The sequence below is a fragment of the Cyphellophora attinorum genome, assembly GCF_001299255.1.
Source record: "Cyphellophora attinorum strain CBS 131958 chromosome Unknown Contig13, whole genome shotgun sequence".
Classification (NCBI taxonomy): Eukaryota; Fungi; Ascomycota; class Eurotiomycetes; order Chaetothyriales; family Cyphellophoraceae; genus Cyphellophora; species Cyphellophora attinorum.
This window is the reverse complement of record NW_017253241.1, coordinates 439,679-456,590: the sequence shown is the minus strand read 5'-3', so window position 1 is coordinate 456,590 and position 16,912 is coordinate 439,679. Positions and strand designations below refer to the sequence as shown.

The 16,912-nt window shown below is 53.6% G+C and overlaps 6 protein-coding genes across 6 annotated transcripts; 2 read left to right on the top strand and 4 right to left on the bottom strand.

Moving 5' to 3' along the window:
* Nucleotides 1–498: 498 nt before the first annotated feature.
* Nucleotides 499–3,130, bottom strand: AB675_11417 (HBS1-like protein; the record flags this gene model as incomplete). Its single annotated transcript, XM_018140262.1, has 6 exons — nucleotides 499–1,841; nucleotides 1,890–2,057; nucleotides 2,214–2,474; nucleotides 2,525–2,725; nucleotides 2,777–2,833; nucleotides 2,884–3,130. The coding sequence occupies 6 exons, from the start codon at nucleotides 3,128–3,130 to the stop codon at nucleotides 499–501; spliced, it is 2,277 nt and encodes a 758-aa protein (XP_017999824.1).
* A 1,686-nt stretch (nucleotides 3,131–4,816) lies between these two features.
* On the bottom strand, nucleotides 4,817–6,620 carry AB675_11416 (uncharacterized protein; the record flags this gene model as incomplete). The annotated part of the gene is made up of 2 exons (XM_018140261.1): nucleotides 4,817–5,938; nucleotides 5,994–6,620. The coding sequence occupies 2 exons, from the start codon at nucleotides 6,618–6,620 to the stop codon at nucleotides 4,817–4,819; spliced, it is 1,749 nt and encodes a 582-aa protein (XP_018000147.1).
* Nucleotides 6,621–7,576: 956 nt separating this feature from the next.
* On the bottom strand, nucleotides 7,577–10,765 carry AB675_11415 (Ubiquitin carboxyl-terminal hydrolase 5; the record flags this gene model as incomplete). Its single annotated transcript, XM_018140260.1, has 1 exon — nucleotides 7,577–10,765. The coding sequence occupies one exon, from the start codon at nucleotides 10,763–10,765 to the stop codon at nucleotides 7,577–7,579; it is 3,189 nt and encodes a 1,062-aa protein (XP_018000108.1).
* Nucleotides 10,766–11,499: 734 nt separating this feature from the next.
* AB675_11414 (Vacuolar protein sorting-associated protein 27) lies at nucleotides 11,500–13,550 on the top strand (the record flags this gene model as incomplete). Its single annotated transcript, XM_018140259.1, has 2 exons — nucleotides 11,500–13,270; nucleotides 13,336–13,550. The coding sequence occupies 2 exons, from the start codon at nucleotides 11,500–11,502 to the stop codon at nucleotides 13,548–13,550; spliced, it is 1,986 nt and encodes a 661-aa protein (XP_018000061.1).
* A 1,602-nt stretch (nucleotides 13,551–15,152) lies between these two features.
* AB675_11413 (uncharacterized protein) lies at nucleotides 15,153–15,578 on the top strand (the record flags this gene model as incomplete). Its single annotated transcript, XM_018140258.1, has 1 exon — nucleotides 15,153–15,578. One exon carries the CDS (start codon nucleotides 15,153–15,155, stop codon nucleotides 15,576–15,578), a length of 426 nt encoding a protein of 141 aa, XP_018000010.1.
* A 138-nt stretch (nucleotides 15,579–15,716) lies between these two features.
* On the bottom strand, nucleotides 15,717–16,180 carry AB675_11412 (uncharacterized protein; the record flags this gene model as incomplete). The annotated part of the gene is made up of 2 exons (XM_018140257.1): nucleotides 15,717–15,997; nucleotides 16,051–16,180. 2 exons carry the CDS (start codon nucleotides 16,178–16,180, stop codon nucleotides 15,717–15,719), a joined length of 411 nt encoding a protein of 136 aa, XP_017999960.1.
* Nucleotides 16,181–16,912: the final 732 nt, after the last annotated feature.

The window sequence follows — 16,912 nt, the reverse complement described above, 5'->3', positions numbered from 1 at the left end:
GGCTGAGGGCATTAGAGCTATGCGGAAGTTGCTTTGTGCAGCATGAGTCTTGCGCCGAAGGCGACGAAGATATAGCTTAGCTTGTACGATTATTGGTTCATTCAACTGGCCCATGATCAAGCATGAAGCAGTGGAGATGCACGCCTTCAAGGCTCTCCCCAGATCCGATCATGCTGTCGTGCAACTAGTCGTAGTCCAACACTGACTCTGTGGCGCGCACCAATATGAAATAATGCATCTAGAAGTGACAAAGGACTGTTCTGCCAAGGGTCCAAATGCCTACAGCGCTTGACATAGCCAAAGTTCCACGACAAGTCATCCCTACTGAATGAAGTTCGAGCGTGCTCAATGCGAAAATCCGAAAGCTCGATCATCGAGACATTTCCAGTCCTGACTAGGCTTGCTAGGTATTGATCTTGAAAACCGAGGGCTCGAATTTCTGTAGTGTTGTGCCGCCCCACCAGACCTGCCACGATACCAACCTGCGAGCTCAGGGCTTTATCCCTCCACAACCCCAGCTGCAACAGTGATACCGCCTGCCCTTAGCACAACCCTATTACCAGCCTCCAACGGCACTTTATTCCCGATGCCAGCCTCTTCAGCACCAGCATTGCTACCGCCATCCCCACTCACAAATTCCACCTCTACTCGTACCCAGCTCTGTGGCTGAACCACCCTTGGCTTCTTCTTCAGCGTCTGTCCAGTACTCTTGTCCAGCGTCTCGATCATCTTCACTATCCTCCCAGATTTATGCAGTCTTCCACGATGCACATCAACCAGCATGGGCGTCAAATGTTCGAACGCGACGAGCTTCGTGGTAAATTTCGTGACATTTTGTATCGGACTGTTGGTAGGGCTGCAAACGATGTCACCAGCGCGAATATCTGACTCGTCAGTCGTGGTCTTGGAGCTATTGCTCCCTGTGGGCACCAGATGAAGTGTGACATTGTTGCCAGCGACGGCGTATTGTGGAGCAGCCGATGTGAGATCGAGTCCATAAGTGGAGGGGTCCGTGTTCTCATCGTTGCTGTCGTCCAGGTCGATGCCTTTGATGGTGGCTGTCTCACCACTAGGCTGTATGAGTATATTATCGCCGATTTGCAAATTGCCAGCTTCAATGCGACCAGATATCGAGAGTGGGTTGGTGATACCGCCTCGGAACACGTCGCCCACAGACATGCGTAGAGGCTTCTCTACTGCAAAAGCATGAACTGTCTCATTGGACTCCAGAGCTGCAACAAGCGTTGGTCCAGTATACCAGCTGGCAGCAGACTCTTTGATTGGGTTGAGAATATTACCACCGTCAAGACCGGAGCACGGAACAAATGTGACGTTCTTTGAATTGAATCCAGCGGCCGTGAGAAAGGTCGACATCTGCGTCTGTATGTCTGCAAACCTTGGCTGGGACCAGTTGGCAGAGTCCATTTTATTGACAGCTACAATGAGCTGTGAAACACCTATCGAGCGGACGAGAAGAGCATGCTCCTTCGTCTGCCCTCGAAGACCGGACTCAAAGTTTCCTGTTGAGGCGTCGATCACAAGCACGGCGAAATCTGCTTGACTAGCACCAGCAATCATGTTGGGCACGAAGTCGCGATGGCCGGGAGCATCCAGTATCGTGAAGTTGGTGGTCGACGTAGAGAAAGTGTTTTGCGCAATGTCGATGGTGACGCCTCTCGCTCGCTCTTCGGTACCCTGATCAAGGACCCACGCAAACGCGAACGAGCCCTTGCCGATTGACTCAGCTTCCTTCTTGTACTTATCGATTGTCCTTTGGTCGATGGCTTTGAGGTCGTACAAGAGTCGCCCCATAAGTGTGCTCTTTCCGGCGTCAACATGCCCTACTCACATCAATTGGGATCAAAAGCAGGACGGGGGCCGAAACATACCTATGACCACAAAATTTGCAGCCTTTTTCCGCTTGGTCTTTTTGTATTCTGCCACTACATCGATGTTGTTGCTCTTGACTCGTTGCGGTTCTTGTACGGATACCTTCGATACTCCGTTGGTCACATCGTCCAGCTTTGTGGTCTTGTGTTTTGAGCTTGCAGGCTTAGCTGATGTCAGTTAGTAGAGTCACTTCTTGGCTTTGGATTGTGCTTTTCTGAACACATCATCAGGGCTCGGTTGCGAGAAGTCAAAAGCATCGGCAGTACTACTGCCATTCATGGGCAGCAGAGTATGAGAAGGCTGAAGGATAGGTCGTTGGGTACCGGTAACAATGCTGGCGAAAATGGATGGTGGGTTCTGTAGTCGTTGGACGACTCCTGCCGGAGGAATGCTTGGTTGGCCAGAGAAGTCCTCATCCTTGACGTCGGGCTTGTCGATGTCCATCGCATCTTCTGACCGAGATCCATCAGGATCAGTATCCTTAGGCTTTTGCTCTGGAGCGGACCTCGTGATTGTGAGTTGCTTCAGTTTCTCCGCGTATTCGTCGGACTGTACAGGTTGGCCTGCTGGGTCTGCTTTGGTTCCTGAGCCTGTCTCCGCTTCGCTGCAAGAGCTGCCAATTTCGACATCTTACCACCCTTAGCGGAACCGCCGAGCAGCCGCCCCCGCGGACTTGACAGGGTTTCGATAATGCGTGCTTGGCGATATGTCGGAATATTGAGCCATGGCGCGTCGCTGAAGAAGTCCTTCGGCGTGTATAAAGGTGAGCATTCCTGGCGGTCGCGCAAAGTTGCCATAACATCATTACTCTGCTGCCCCGAATGCCACAGTACTTCTGCAAGGGAAGGGAATAAGTGAGATGCCTCGAAGGGCACAATTGACATACCTTCTCTTTTTGGAGTTGATGCTCCAGATGCTTTGGCGGATGCTGGCTTGTGGTTCTCTGTTGGCGGGTCAGACTCTCCGTTCAGCATCAATCATAAGCGAACTCACTCTTCAGTAGTGTCACCGTCTTGCCAATGTCGTAGTAGTAGTCCCATAATGCATCGTGGATGGACTTCTCGGGCACGTTATACGTGCCGCCTAGAGCCTCCCGCACTTTGATCGTGCCTAGACGGAGTTGCTCCTTGTCTTCGGCGGACAATTCTTCTTCTTCTTCGGCGTACTCGTCGTCGTAATCGTCATCATCGTAAAAGTCATCGTCATCAGCGGCTAGTGACTTTACACGTTTGTTCGACATCTTGATCCAGTATTCAACGAATTGGGTCTTGTGAAAAGCGTGGACATGAATGGGTCGAAAACTGGGTGATCATACAGACTTTATGAACACCTGAGTACCTTGGATGGACGGGTGATAGTAGCCTCTGCCGTTAGGGGCAGACTTCAGGCGAGGAAACCTCGGAGCTCTGTGTGTCATTTGTCATTTGAACGACATCACCACTTCCGCCCATCAACAACACCAAGGACCGTTATCATCTTCTTTGCTTCACTCGATATGAAATATTGGGTCCATTTTATGACGAGTTGCCTGACGCTTTTAGTGAACATCTCAGCGATGACAGACCTCCCGGAGCCAGCACAATGTAAATATTATGTTCGTGTTATGCTGGGCATCCAGCTTGGCAGACACAAGGCCAGGTGGAAGACCGTCCTCTGTAGATCTCGCACTGCGGTCGCAGCGCATCAGTAGTGATGAAGCATTTCGGCTAATCAGCTGACGGAACCCTGCGAAGGTTGCCTCGCATTGCTCACCGCACTCAATCAGGCAAAAAAGAATATGTAAGTGGTAGCACCCAGGGTCGAACTAGGATCTTCCGTCCACGAGGGCAATACTCCGTGGGAGTATTGGTTACTTGCCATCCGGCGTGACATGCTGACCAGACACCTCATGAGATGTGCTCACCGTTGCACCATGCTGCTGAAATGATGTTGAGATTGCATTTGTTCGTGCGCGATATTTGATGAGTACAGATATATGAAGCCTGGGGCCTGACTTGGTGGCAATGTCGACCAAGGTGAAGCAGACGCCGTCACACGAAGCGAAACCAAGGACACAAAAGACCAAAAAGATATGAGGGCAGCACCCAGAATCGAACTGGGATCTTCTTTGCGCAAGGACAATCATGTCCTGGGTTGTTAGCATGCTACTCTGAGTCTGTACCAACATCACTCGATGTGCTTGCCATTGCACCATGCTGCCAAATGCTTCTTCGGCAGCCCGTGCTTCCATTTGATGAGCAGGTTTTCAATGCAATCAAATATATAAGCTCAGCAACACAGACTTCACTATGGCTCCAGATACTCCGAGCGAAAATCCCAACACTAAGCCTCACCGCTGCACAAGACGACAAAAAGCAAGAAAGCAAAAAGTGATAGCAGCACCCAGAATCGAACTAGGATCTTCTCTGCGAAGGCGACGCCGTTAGGCTGACGTCGACGGGTCACACCCGCCTTCGCATGATGTGCTCGCCGTTGCACCATGCCGCTCAAATGAAGGGACAATCGTAGCCGCTTGAGTAATGGCCAAATTTTGCGAGTTACAAATATATGTACCCAGGTACTGTGCAGAATGCTCGATGCATTGGATGCTGAATGATAATTTCGTGAGAGGCAAGCCAGAAGGTTATGTGAGGCAGGTGCAATGGTCATCGAATGGAGAGACTTTCGTAGTCTGATGGGGAGTCCAGGTCATTTCCGGCTAAGCACAATCACTATCGACCCTTCTCGCCCCAGCGTACTCGACTACGGACCCGGAATTCCGCCCAAAACCGTTATCGAACAGGCTGAGGTCGGTATGTCGGAATGCTGCACTCGCTACGTAGTCATTCTTAGCAAGTCCGGGACCAACACATCTTCGACGACTGTGCTGACAACTCGGGCAGGCTTCACTGCACCAAGTGTTCCAGCCCTCCTGAGGTCCGCATCCTCAACCACAAGTCGGTCGACGTACGGTCAACGGAATCCCGTCGTGATGTTCAGCTGGAATGGTACATTTATGCCTGGGCTCATAGCGGTCATATCCACTGAACTCATACGACTCAGGGTAGACGAACTTGTGAACGAAGTGATCCTGCCAGGATACCCGGCTCGGCGGGAGGACAAAGTTTGGCGGGCACAGAATCGGCGCTTTGCCGTTAGGGTTCGGGGCAGATCTGACTTCCTGGCTCAAAACTTCCGGGTGCGAAGAGGCTAGGTGAGAGGGACGCGAATGCACGTCGTCCGGTCGAACACTGGCTAGGGCGGACTCCAGCCATTTGCCCATATCCTTGCGCCAGAAGTACTTGTTTCCAAGCAACTCGAAGTCTTCGATTCGCCAACACCACATCTCCGGGAAGCGGTCCAGCATCTGTTCGAACAACTCCAGTCCGCGGTCTTGCAGTACATGTCTGCGTCTTCGCCACTCCATGCCCACGCTCCATGCATCTACGGTGACGAGCCAGATCCACGACAGAGCTTCTCGCTCCAGTCTGCCCTCCGGCACTGTGATGCTCGGGATCGTGTTGGTCAGCGACAAGGCCAAATCTTCGTACGGGCAGCACCCAGCGCGAATACGCGTTGAGACATTAGCAATGTATCGGACCAGAGCCAGGCAGATCAGCCTCTCCAGAAGACAAACACTCTTGTCGGAAAAGTCGGGCCAGCTCTGGGACCACGTCGCGACTTCTCCCCCAGCGGTCGAGGCTTGCTGCACTATAGATGGGTCGTTGAGTTGGCGGCCCATTCTGATGATCGCCTTACAGGTCTTGGCAGAGATCGCACCCCTTCTAGCGAGTGCGCGAAACCCGACAGGGAGGCCTTCAACCAGGTCAGACGGCGGTTTGCAAGCCATCTCGAGTTCGTCGCCAAAACGGATAGACTCCCGTAGAGCCTCAACCGGAAGGATGTGCTCAAAACTGTTGGGCGATAGATCTGTGAATTGACTCAGCACAGCGTACAGCCCACTGCTTTTGTCAAGGGATCCCATGCCCCCTCGACATTCGATCATTCTAGTAGCTTGTCTGTAATGTATATCACAAGTCTCCATGTCGCCCATGCTCTTGTCCAGTGACTATGAGTCTTCGAATCAGCATGCGAACACATGTCATTCAGTGGGCAGGACTTACGCAGAGCATGAACATTGTCAAGATCGACCCATCGTCCCCCACCGGATCTTCCTCGGTGAGTAGACGACGTCGAAGCTCCCGTATCGCCAGATCCTGATGGTGGAGTATCTGCTCCTGCATACCGGTCGAGTTGGATCTGTAGAGGTACTGATGTGCAAAGGTGAGCAGGGCCAGAGTAGCGTGAAATAATGCTGCATTATGGGCCATCATGGGCATACCATGCTTGGTCCAGAAGTTGACGATCCCAAAGGCGTAGTTGCACGCGGTCTGCATCTTGTAGATATAGTCGACAAAGAAGTCCAGCGCAGTGCGTGCGAATGGGTGTTGACTGCCAGGGATGCAGCAGAATGGGTCAACGCGGTAACCCAGGGACATCAACCATGGGTCGTAGACTGGAGCAACATTGAAGGCTGGCAGTGTATGATGGGCTGGTAGGTTGCTGACTTTCAGCGCGCTGTGGTGCACCGGTTGATGCGGCTCAGATCCTTCTTTCCTTCTCCGGTGAGAGGCCTTCCAACCTTCCTTCGCAGCGTGTGACCTGGCTTTGGAGTCTAAGAGACCTTGCTGTCGGACGGTATTCTTATTAGAGAAAAGAATGAATGTCAAGTCCTGAGTATGCTCCATCATTGTGGCTCACCGTTACAAACGTGGCGGAACGCAGTGGACAAGACTGTCTCTGCTGTGCGCCAGCCATGCACGACATCAAGTACTCTTCGAGACATCGTACCGTTACCAGTCACGCTCGTCATGAGTCCTGGTCGCTCGTCGTGGAGTGCCATCTATGACAAAGCTTGCATGTTGACCTTGGAAGCGACACGGCAACAACCCGTCGGCATGCATGCCAGTAGAGGCCTAGGAGCTTGTCTAAAGGCTTGTTAGGCCTTAAACAAACGCGTAGCACCCAAGATGGAGGACCTGTTTCGAGGAAGGATGTCGATCTCAAGGATGATGCTATTCAAGCCGCTGAAAGAGCCGAGTGCCAGGTTAATGCCTCTACCTAATGCAGAGAGTACGCGTAGTAGAGGTTTCATCGCTGATGCCGGAATGACATCGACAATAACATACCGAGGGGTGTTCTTTCCGATATCAGTTGCACCAAAGGCAGGAGCGAATCACAGCGCAAGTACACAAGTACAATTTGGGTAAGGGCGGTCGCCTAACAAACGTTATACCTCAGGATCTGAGACGGGGCAGCTCCCAACGAAGACCTCCATAGTCTGGATCAGATCTCTGCACAAGCCGCCAGCCGTCGTGTCAGAAACTGATGTACATGCTCCATCAGTGCCCGCCCTGGGACGCAACTTTTGCAATAAGCGAAGCTGATCCTTGCAGACATGCCGATCGCCAGAGATACACAATGGACTGTACCAATGTCTCATTCGGTTGCAAGAATATCCGAGTCATTCTTCAGCTACACAACCAGAGAAGAATCCAAGAATTCCTCCCTCTCTGCCCACAGCATCAGATACCTACACACGCCATCACACATCCTACTGTTCTCCCGGATCTGGTCATAACATCGTGAAGCCTGCCCGCTTCCTCAACCAAGCACTGACCCACGCAGGTGTTTTCTGGGGTGTTTCCTACAACAAAGCCTGCAACGGCGCCCGCTGATAAAACACAATATACGCTTCCGCATTCTGCAGCCTGTCTCTCGGCCCCAATTTAGCCGGATCAAAATCATAGTGCCTTTCATCATCGAACTTCCTCCAAGTACCCCTGCCAGGGTCCTTGACCAGACTGACATAATGTCCTCCATCTAGCGTCCCACCCAAGTGCCTCAACACGCCATACGCATCATACGTAAACGGCGGTGTGGTGGCCATATCGAACTTGCCCTCTTTGTCCGGCACCGGCTTCGGGCGTGGGACCACGAAGTCATCCATATTTAGCCCGTGTGTCGGAAAATCGATGGGCGTGTGGATCTTCTTGGCGCGCTCGAGTTTGGAGGCGGCGAATCTCTTAAAGTGAATCACCAAGAATTGGGGGAGGCGCGTAAGTATGATTTGCTTGGTAGCCTCGCGGTCGGCTTTGCAATGTGGGCAGCGCCATGCTTGCTGAAGCTTTTCTTCTTTCGTGTACGAGCGCAGGCAGTCGTAGATGTTGCCCTGGCCGGACCGAGGAATCTCGATGCTGATACTATAGAAAGCCTCGTATGTCGTTGACGTATTCTGGCAGGTGAGGCAACGCAGTCGGGAGGCATGCTGGCCGGCGAAGAGCGACGAGACGTAGCTGCGGTCGCGATGTTCGAACCTTTGCCATTCGATTGGACTCGCCTTGACGATGTCCATGCGCTCGCGCTGGGCCTCTTCTTGTTCAGTCAAAGCTCGGAGTTGCGTGCGGTCCCAATTCACGTTCAGATCTTCGTGCAGGCAGTCGACAAGGAAGTCGAAGAACTCCTTAGCGTCTTGCTGGCGGTCAATGATCCATTCTTGGTTCATCCGGCCGCAGAATTTGCGGAAAGAGGTTGGCTTGATGCCCTCGCAATCGTCATTCCACAGGGCTTTGACCAAGTTGGCGTAGAATTGGGGCATGATGCCGCTGCTACCTTTCCAATTTTGCTGCACATATTGCTCATACATGCGGTCTGTGAAGAACTGAGACAGCGGCACCGTTGCCGACAGACACTGCACAGTCGCATTCATGTAGCACGTGACGCCGAAGTTTGTCAAGCCTGTTCTCGGCAGCTTTCTTGTCCTTGCTAAGCCGGCAGACGAGTACAAGGGCGCTCTTGTCGAAGATGTCGTTCGAGCCAGAGGCGCCTGAGATTGTATAAGCTCAGCTTGGCCCGAATAGCTAGGTCGCGGCACTGCAGGAGCCGGACGGCTCGGTATGGATGGTGGTGGTGGTGGCTCATGCCGTTGGGGAGGCATCGTCATAGGCCGCCGAGGAGCCGTTGTCATTGACTGCTGCTCATCGCGAACGGACGGAAAGCGCCTGAGGAAACTTTCCACATCCGAGACGAAAGGCGAAGGTGGCGGAGGCTCTTCCTCGACCATCACATACTCGCCATCGCTCAACTCGGGTGCTTCATTTACATTAACATGTTCATTCTGAGCTTGTTGCATCCACTGCCTTTGCTCCTTCTCGTCAAGAAAGCTGTGTGCCCTCAAGCGCTTATTGCGGACATCTAGTCTCGAGCCTTGACTAATGATACGTCGATTGAGCGCGGGGCCACGGACCGGCCTTTGTCTTGTAGTGCCTAACATGGCTGCAGTTCTGGATGTTGCAAGGGAATGAACACCCATGAAGTCAACCCAAGCATCCAGACCTCCTCTCAGCAGTGCTGGTGGTCGTCCATCTTTCAGAGGCTTGGTCTCATTAAATTCGTAAAGGGTATCGTAGAACGCACGAAGGGCAGGAGCTTGGGTCATTGCTGGGTGCCCCTTCAAAAAGCTGATATCGGAAGTTCTCTGGTCGTAGTATACGACAAGATCGAATTGATTGCGACGTGAGAACTGCAGCTGTTCGCTCTCCGGGGCAAGCACCATGCCTTCCTCGAGATCTTCGGCAGACAGTCCCTCCCTGAGCGACAACGGTTCGACACAGATGACGGAGCTAGCCATGATATGCCCTTCATCGTAGAGCACACGCTCTCGGATGTCTACCAGTAAGATGTTGTACCTGGTCATGTACTTTTGCAGAGTCTCGGGGAAGATAGCGGAGTCGTGTGGTATCTCACTCGAGCTGCTCTTTGGCACAATAGCGTTGTTGACACCGTTTGGCGTAGTTGGGCGGTACGGTAGCAGAATCTCTTCTCGGGCCTTGTAAGCCAGGGAAGTGGACGAGCCATTCTGTGGCTGGCTATAGTACTGTAGACGTTTCTCCTTCGGCGGCCGTCCTTCATGTGGCTTCGATCCACCTGGAGTTGTGACATTTATTGGACTGTAGGTCGGACTCGGAGGCTTCGGTAGAGAAAAGTTGGTAATGATTGGCACTTTTGGTGGTATCTGTGGCAGGCTGGAGCCATTAGGCATACTCCTTGGTCCGCTTGGCCGAGCCTGGGGCACTCCTTGAGCATCTGTGGCGTAAGAATATGGTCTACCGCTAGAGTCCCGTTTGAAGTCGCCCGCATTTGGCATTGAAAGTGGTGCATCAGCCGCGCCTGGCGTGCGCAGACGCGCAAATCGGTCGGCGAGGTCATTAGTTCCATTTGAAAGGGGCCGGCCCTGTAAGCCCTCCGGTTTGTTTGCAGGTCGAGGCGCACCTGGTCTCAAGGCGGACGGAAGACCCGTCGCGTGCGGACCAGCAGGAGATGTATTGACAGGACTTTGCCCAAAGCCGGTGTCGTAGACGGTGCCTCTGGAAGACGAGCGAGGCCTGGTCCCGTGTATAGCATTGTTCTCTTTTATTGTCTGCTTAACTTCGACCATCTTGTTTTCGAGATCTGCCAGCTTCTTGGTCAGGCTCTTGTAACGGGCCGCCCAAGCAGGTTGATTGTACTCCCAGAAACCGAATTCTTTATGCCTCGGAATGCTGTTAGTAGCAATATCGTAGGCAAGTAGATATTCTCGAAAGGCAGTGTCCGGCCGGCCGAAATCGAGGGCATTGCGAGAGGCTGCATAGCACTTTTCGGCATCGCTCAGGAGTTGACCCGGCTGTGTGTCAGGCGAGTACCGCGGTTGAGCATCGCTAACAATGTCCTCGATACTGGCGAACACTCGACTCGTGCCGGTACCACCGGTGCTTGGTGGACGGGCATCTCGCGGATCGCCCCAACTCGCCCGAGATGCGGCGCCGTCGTTATTAGGAGGACTCGCAAATGTCGCCATGTCGGCGATGCGGGTGTACTTTACGTGTCCAACATGATCTCGGATGATCTTACGATACTACGGAAGCTGACCCGATGAAGGCATTGGCGTTGATTGCTGTCGTACGCAGCAGCTCGTGGTGGAGGGGTACAGACAGACCGGTTCGGTATAGCGATGGGTGAGATTGAGACGTTCGTGAAGCAGGCAGATACAGATTGACAGTCCTCGGATCAAATAGACACTGCCGTGCAAGAGACGCGCGGCGACAGTGAAGTGATTGCGTGGGAGGTCACAAACATGCTTGGGTAGAAATGTTCGGTCATCGGATTCGACGAGTAACGTCAACCTCGAATCATCGAATGCTCTAGTGCTTCTAGGCAAAGAAGGCGGCTGCCCGTGGAGGCGGAGAGACTCAACTGCGGGCCGAGGTGGCGCCTGTCCGCGATGTGTCAGCACCTACGCCACAGTCTGGCTTGCCCCTGTGGCGCCTAGAACAATATTCGAGCAGCGTTAGACCTGCGAAACATGTGATGTCAACTTCCGCAGTCCGCCTTGCACCTCCAAGACCGCATTCATCAGTCTGCCATCGACATTGTCCGGGCAAAGCTCCTTCACATTCACAAAGTACCGCCTCAGCCTCGACGGCCGTCTATCTCGCTCTCTCGCCCCTTCTCCTCGATGACAGACCTTCTCTGAAGACCGGCGTCGTACTCATCGAGTTGGATTGAGTAACCCAGAATTATACACATCTCATCATGGCTGGCTGGTTCAGCTCAGGCTCAACGGCGCTCGACGAGCAGATCGAGAAGGCCACCTCTTCGAGCCTTGAGGATATTGCTACGTCTCTAGAGATCTCCGACCTGATCCGGTCGAAAACGGTGCAGCCTAAAGATGCTATGCGATCGTTGAAGAAGCGCTTAGGAAACAAGAATCCCAACATCCAGATCTCAACCCTCAAGCTCATAGACACGTGCGTCAAGAATGGCGGCTCACATTTCCTCACCGAGATTGCCTCCAAAGAGTTCATGGACAATCTGGTCTCCCTTCTCAAAGCATATGGTCCTGCCGAAGTCAACGAGGAGGTGAAGCAGAAGATTCTCGAGCTTATTCAGACCTGGGCCAGTGCTGTGAAAGGAAGATACGAGCTGATCTACATCAACACTGTCTACGAGACACTTCAACGAGAGAACTACAGATTCCCACCCAAGGTTGAGATATCCAGCAGCATGGTCGACAGTAGCGCGCCTCCCGAGTGGACCGACAGCGATGTCTGCATGCGCTGCCGGACGGCTTTCACCTTCACAAATCGGAAGCATCACTGTCGCAACTGCGGAAACGTGTTCGATCAGCAATGTTCGACGAAATCCATTCCACTGCCACATCTCGGCATATTGACACCAGTCCGCGTCGACGACGGTTGTTACGAGAAGCTGCAGAGGAAAAGCAAAGGAGACGAGCGAAGAGTATCCTTCGCCACCAAGCCAAGTCCGATGCAGCCACGAAGCGCCCGAATCGAACATAGCTCCTTCGATCAAGATCTGAAACGCGCCTTAGAAATGAGCTTGGAGGATGCGAAAGGCATTTCTACCAGCGGCTACGTTCCGCAGGCACAGATCAAGAAGGAGACCAAACCTAAGACCAATGGCACAAGTAACGAAGAAGAGGATGACCCAGATCTGAAGGCCGCCATTGCTCTTTCGCTGAAGGAAGCTGAGGAGCAGGCAAAGAAGCATGCCGCCAATTTCAAGAAATCGACCACAAATGGCACATCAGCATCGCAGCCGTTCGTCATGCCCAAGAACGACTATGAGCTGTCTCTAGTCGAAGCCGAGAACATCAACCTCTTCTCAACCCTGGTAGATCGATTGCAACATCAGCCTCCAGGCACAATCTTGAGAGAACCGCAGATTCAGGAGCTGTACGAAGGAATTGGCAAATTGCGGCCGAAGCTTGCACGAACGCTCGGCGAGACCATGTCCAAAAGCGACGCGCTGCTGGATCTTCATTCCAAGCTATCAACCGTCGTCAGATACTATGACCGCATGCTCGAAGATCGACTGAATAACACATACAACCAGCGGAATCCAGCTTATCCCGGATATGGTATGCCTTCACCAGCCATTGAGCGCCATCAGTCGAACATGTATCCGTCTATGCCTCCTGGTCAGGGTGTTCCCTCACATGCTGCAGGTGGAGCAGAAAACTACTACTTCAGTAATGCGCCAAGTGACGCGTACGCAGCGCCCCGACAGAATATGCCACCTCCGCAACGAGCGTACTCCTACACAAGTCAGACAATGGACAAGCCTTCATATCCAGCATACCCGGACCCGAACCAGCAGCCTCCACCTAATCAATATGGACCACCATCTCCGCAACAATATCATCAACAATCGTCTGCGCAGCAGCCATATACACAGCAGCAACCCAACTCATCACAACCGCCTTCAGCGTACCCATCACTCCCACCAGTCGCTGATCAGCCACCGCCTCAACCGTACCAAGCTCCTCAGCAGCAACCCTACGGTATACCACAGCAGCATACGGGATCTTCTACACAACTACTGTGCCTTACGCAAATGCACCACCAGCTCAGCAACCTCCTGAGCACCAGCCAGCATACTCGCAAGCACAGTATGCGGCGTACCCTCCACAGCAGACTCAGCAGCAAATTCAACCCGCTCAGCCATACGCAGGTTACCAGCAACAGCCACAAGCTCAGTCATTCCCTGCCGCGCCCTCCCACGTTCCGCAACAAGTAGCACCACCACAGCCAAAGGTCGAGGAGAACCTGATCGAGCTGTAAGATCCTTCACGGCACCGACAGGTCAGTCTGCTCTGGTCTGGCTCCGCTCAAGACGTAGAAAAGCGTTTCTATTGGGAATTCTACCCAGGTGTGTATCCGGGAGCCATCTGCGCGATTTCAGCGTGCATTCTGGTCCACCGCACGATGATACAGAGCTCGAATCCGCACGGCACAAGAAAATTTGGCAATGCATCTCCTTCAAAATGCTGATACCAAATCACTAGTACTGGAACATGATCAGGAAGGAGCGCTGAGTCATCCTATGGCCAAGACAGCATTCAGGCCCGCCACTGGCTGGGGCTCGGCGTAGTTGACATCCGACCGTCTCTCAATCCGCACCATTACCTCCTCGTTTTGAAGAGACTACGGTTGATCACCGCATTTTGCTCTCATCGATGCGGATACCGATGCGTTTTGTGCATGCCCACCGAATTAGCCAAGGCAGAGATAAGACCTAGCATTATTGTACCAACTGTTGGCCCCGCAAGCAGAGGCCACCTCATGACAATCAATCGAGAAGCTTGCCGACTTTGGGGCCTCTCCACGCACTCTAGACTGCTGTTCATCCCCAATTTCCCGCTCTCGCATCGTTCGACTTCGAACTACAGTTCGACATTCAGTTCTCTTGACATGCCCACGCCGTCTAACATAACACTAACAACCGAGCGACCGGATCGTTGAGGTGCTCCATCCTCCCCGGCTCACTACTGCAGTATGCTATGTAGTGCATGCAGGGCACCCTGCGCTTGTTGAACGGTAAAGTGTATCTGCAACAAGGTTCAGATCCTCTGCAGAGAATGGCCTCATCCCCATTTGCTGGCACCTCATCAGCAGTTGCGAGCTTACCTAGGAACGACAGCCCTCACTGATGTCGCACAAGACGGGTGCTGCCCGGACTGCTGCTGATTATCGGCTACACAAGGTGGTCGACCACGATATCTGTCAGTACCGCCTCCTAACACCGAGCAAGTTTCCCGGTCCAGCTCGCCCTCGTCTACCAAGTCACCATTCCACGCTTTGGAATACTTCACACAACTCGATGATCCGGGACATCCTGCTCGCCCCTCCCTAACAATCCGTGCCCAGCCTAATCCAGCCTTCTGCGCCCTCACCCACCGCTTCCTCATCACTAGTGCCAGCCCATCCTACCGACATGACCACCTCTTCACCCGCAGCACCCCACGTCCTAGACTACCTTCCCCCTAAACCCACGCCCGCATCCGCGTGATCGCGCCGGCCTCCCCCGCACAGCAACCAACTCCTTCTGCGAAGCCATCTCCTTCCTCCTCGACGGCCCAACCTACCACGCCGGCCGGCAATGGTGCGGCGCCGGCGCCCCCGAATCGCAAGTCCTGCGGCTCAGCGAAATCTGTGAAGCCGTCGTCGGACCCCGGGGCATCCCAACTCAATGGCCAGCCGCAACAGTAGCCAGACCAGACGAAGTCCTCACCAAGCTCTCCGCGTTGCTGGAAGGCTACGTCGCAACAGCAGACCCGCCCCTCTCACAACTAACGCCCCAACTGCTGCAACTCTACCCCGACGCCATCCGTGATATGCACGGTCCGCGACCGGGAGCCATGGCTCGCGAGCATAAGCGCCATGATGGCTACCGTGATCTCGCCCTGGATCCTGGGCGGGCTGTTCTTCTGGGTCAAGGGCGCACGACACATGCCGCGCATCTACGACGGGATGGAGTGCGTTTGGGCGTGGCGGTATGGCCCTGGTGCGGATTTGAAGGTGACGGCGGAGGCCGGGGTGGCTTGGGATCGGCATGTAGAGCAGTTGAAGGAGTGCGTACCAAAAGATCAACTGGTGTTCTACGATGTACGGGAGGGTTGGGGTCCGTTGTGTAAGGCTTTGGGCGTGCCGGAGAGTAAGGTCAAGGGTGTGCCTTTCCCGAGGGTCAATGATAAAGAGAGTTTGGAGAAGCACTTTGAGGGTTTGGCGAAGCAGGGGATACAGAGGTGGCTGATGTTTGTAGCGGTCTTGGTTGGGGTAGGGGCTTTGGCGTCGAGATGGCTGGCATAAGATCATCAAGACGAGAGAAGCTTTCCAGATTGATACGCATTACTATCTCTGCTTGCGCCGGAGCTACATCGGACCCTTGTCTTTAATTTTTGGTATATCTCAAGCACGACTCAACGATGACACGCTTCCAGCCTTTCCTCACAATTGCAGCAAAAGCGATCCCAAAGCAGCAACCACGACTGCGCCTCCTACTGCTTTCCTAGCCGCACCATCCTGCATCGTCGCCATAGCCTGCGTCGGCGCACAGATAGTAACCGGGCTCCCACTGACATCCGTCACCGCCTTACACGGCAGACTCGCGCTCGCAACACTCATGACCGAGCTGATCTCCTTGTCGAAGGACTTATCCTGCGCTGAGATCGACGCGATCGCGGCATCGTCCAGTGGCGCTCCGAGGGTTGGGTAGTCGTGCGGGTCGGCTGGGGCCGTAGCATTAGGGGCTTTGGAACCAGTGACCGAAGCAGAGATGGACGATGGCTGAGGATAGGCAGCGCCGAGACCAGGTCCGTCACGTCTGGCCGGATGATTGTCGCCGTGAATGTAGCTGAGGAGCCTAGGCCGAGGGCGAGGAGGCAGAGGAGGTTGAGGATGGGGAGCTGCATGGTGGGCGATGTGGCTCTGGAGAGGGTGGGAATGGGGAGCGGAAGTAGCGGGCTGGAGTCATATACCTAGATGTTCTGTCTGACCTACCGGGTCCGGGCAACGCAACAATGAAGGTGCGCACTGATCATCGGGTGCTCAGTGCAGTCTTCGTTTTCGGAGAAGCACAAGCCATCAGGAGAGACTTGAACAATGGACAGCCACGTGCCTCGTCGACCTAGAGCTTCCCACCCTTGGGCGGCACAACGCATCTGAGACTCGGATCAGTGTTCCGTGATCCATGGTTATGCCTTCGAAGTTGACAGAGCAGTGTGACATCGAGTGTAGCATTAGACATCGATAGCAGCGTCTCGACTTGCGCCTTAGCGAGTTCATATCGACACCTCAGGCTGTTTCGCTGCGAGCTGCGACGTGCCTGTAGAGCGTATCCCACTGCCGCTTCCCAAACGTATCTACATCGGCAATAATATGCGCTGCACAACGTAGTCACACAGACATAGTACGAGTAAATAGGAAACCAAGATCGGTCGTCGTGAAGTCCAGCTGCGCGAGTCGAGACATGAAACAATCCACAAACGCCTGCGTCATGGGGCCGTGCCAACTTTCAAGCTCCCACTTCACTTGAAGACCAATATCACTGACATTCAACAATATTCCTGAAGGGTCAACAAGAGATACACAATCACCCGACAACCTCTGGAAACTCACAAGAAATCCGCCCATTTTGTCACGAC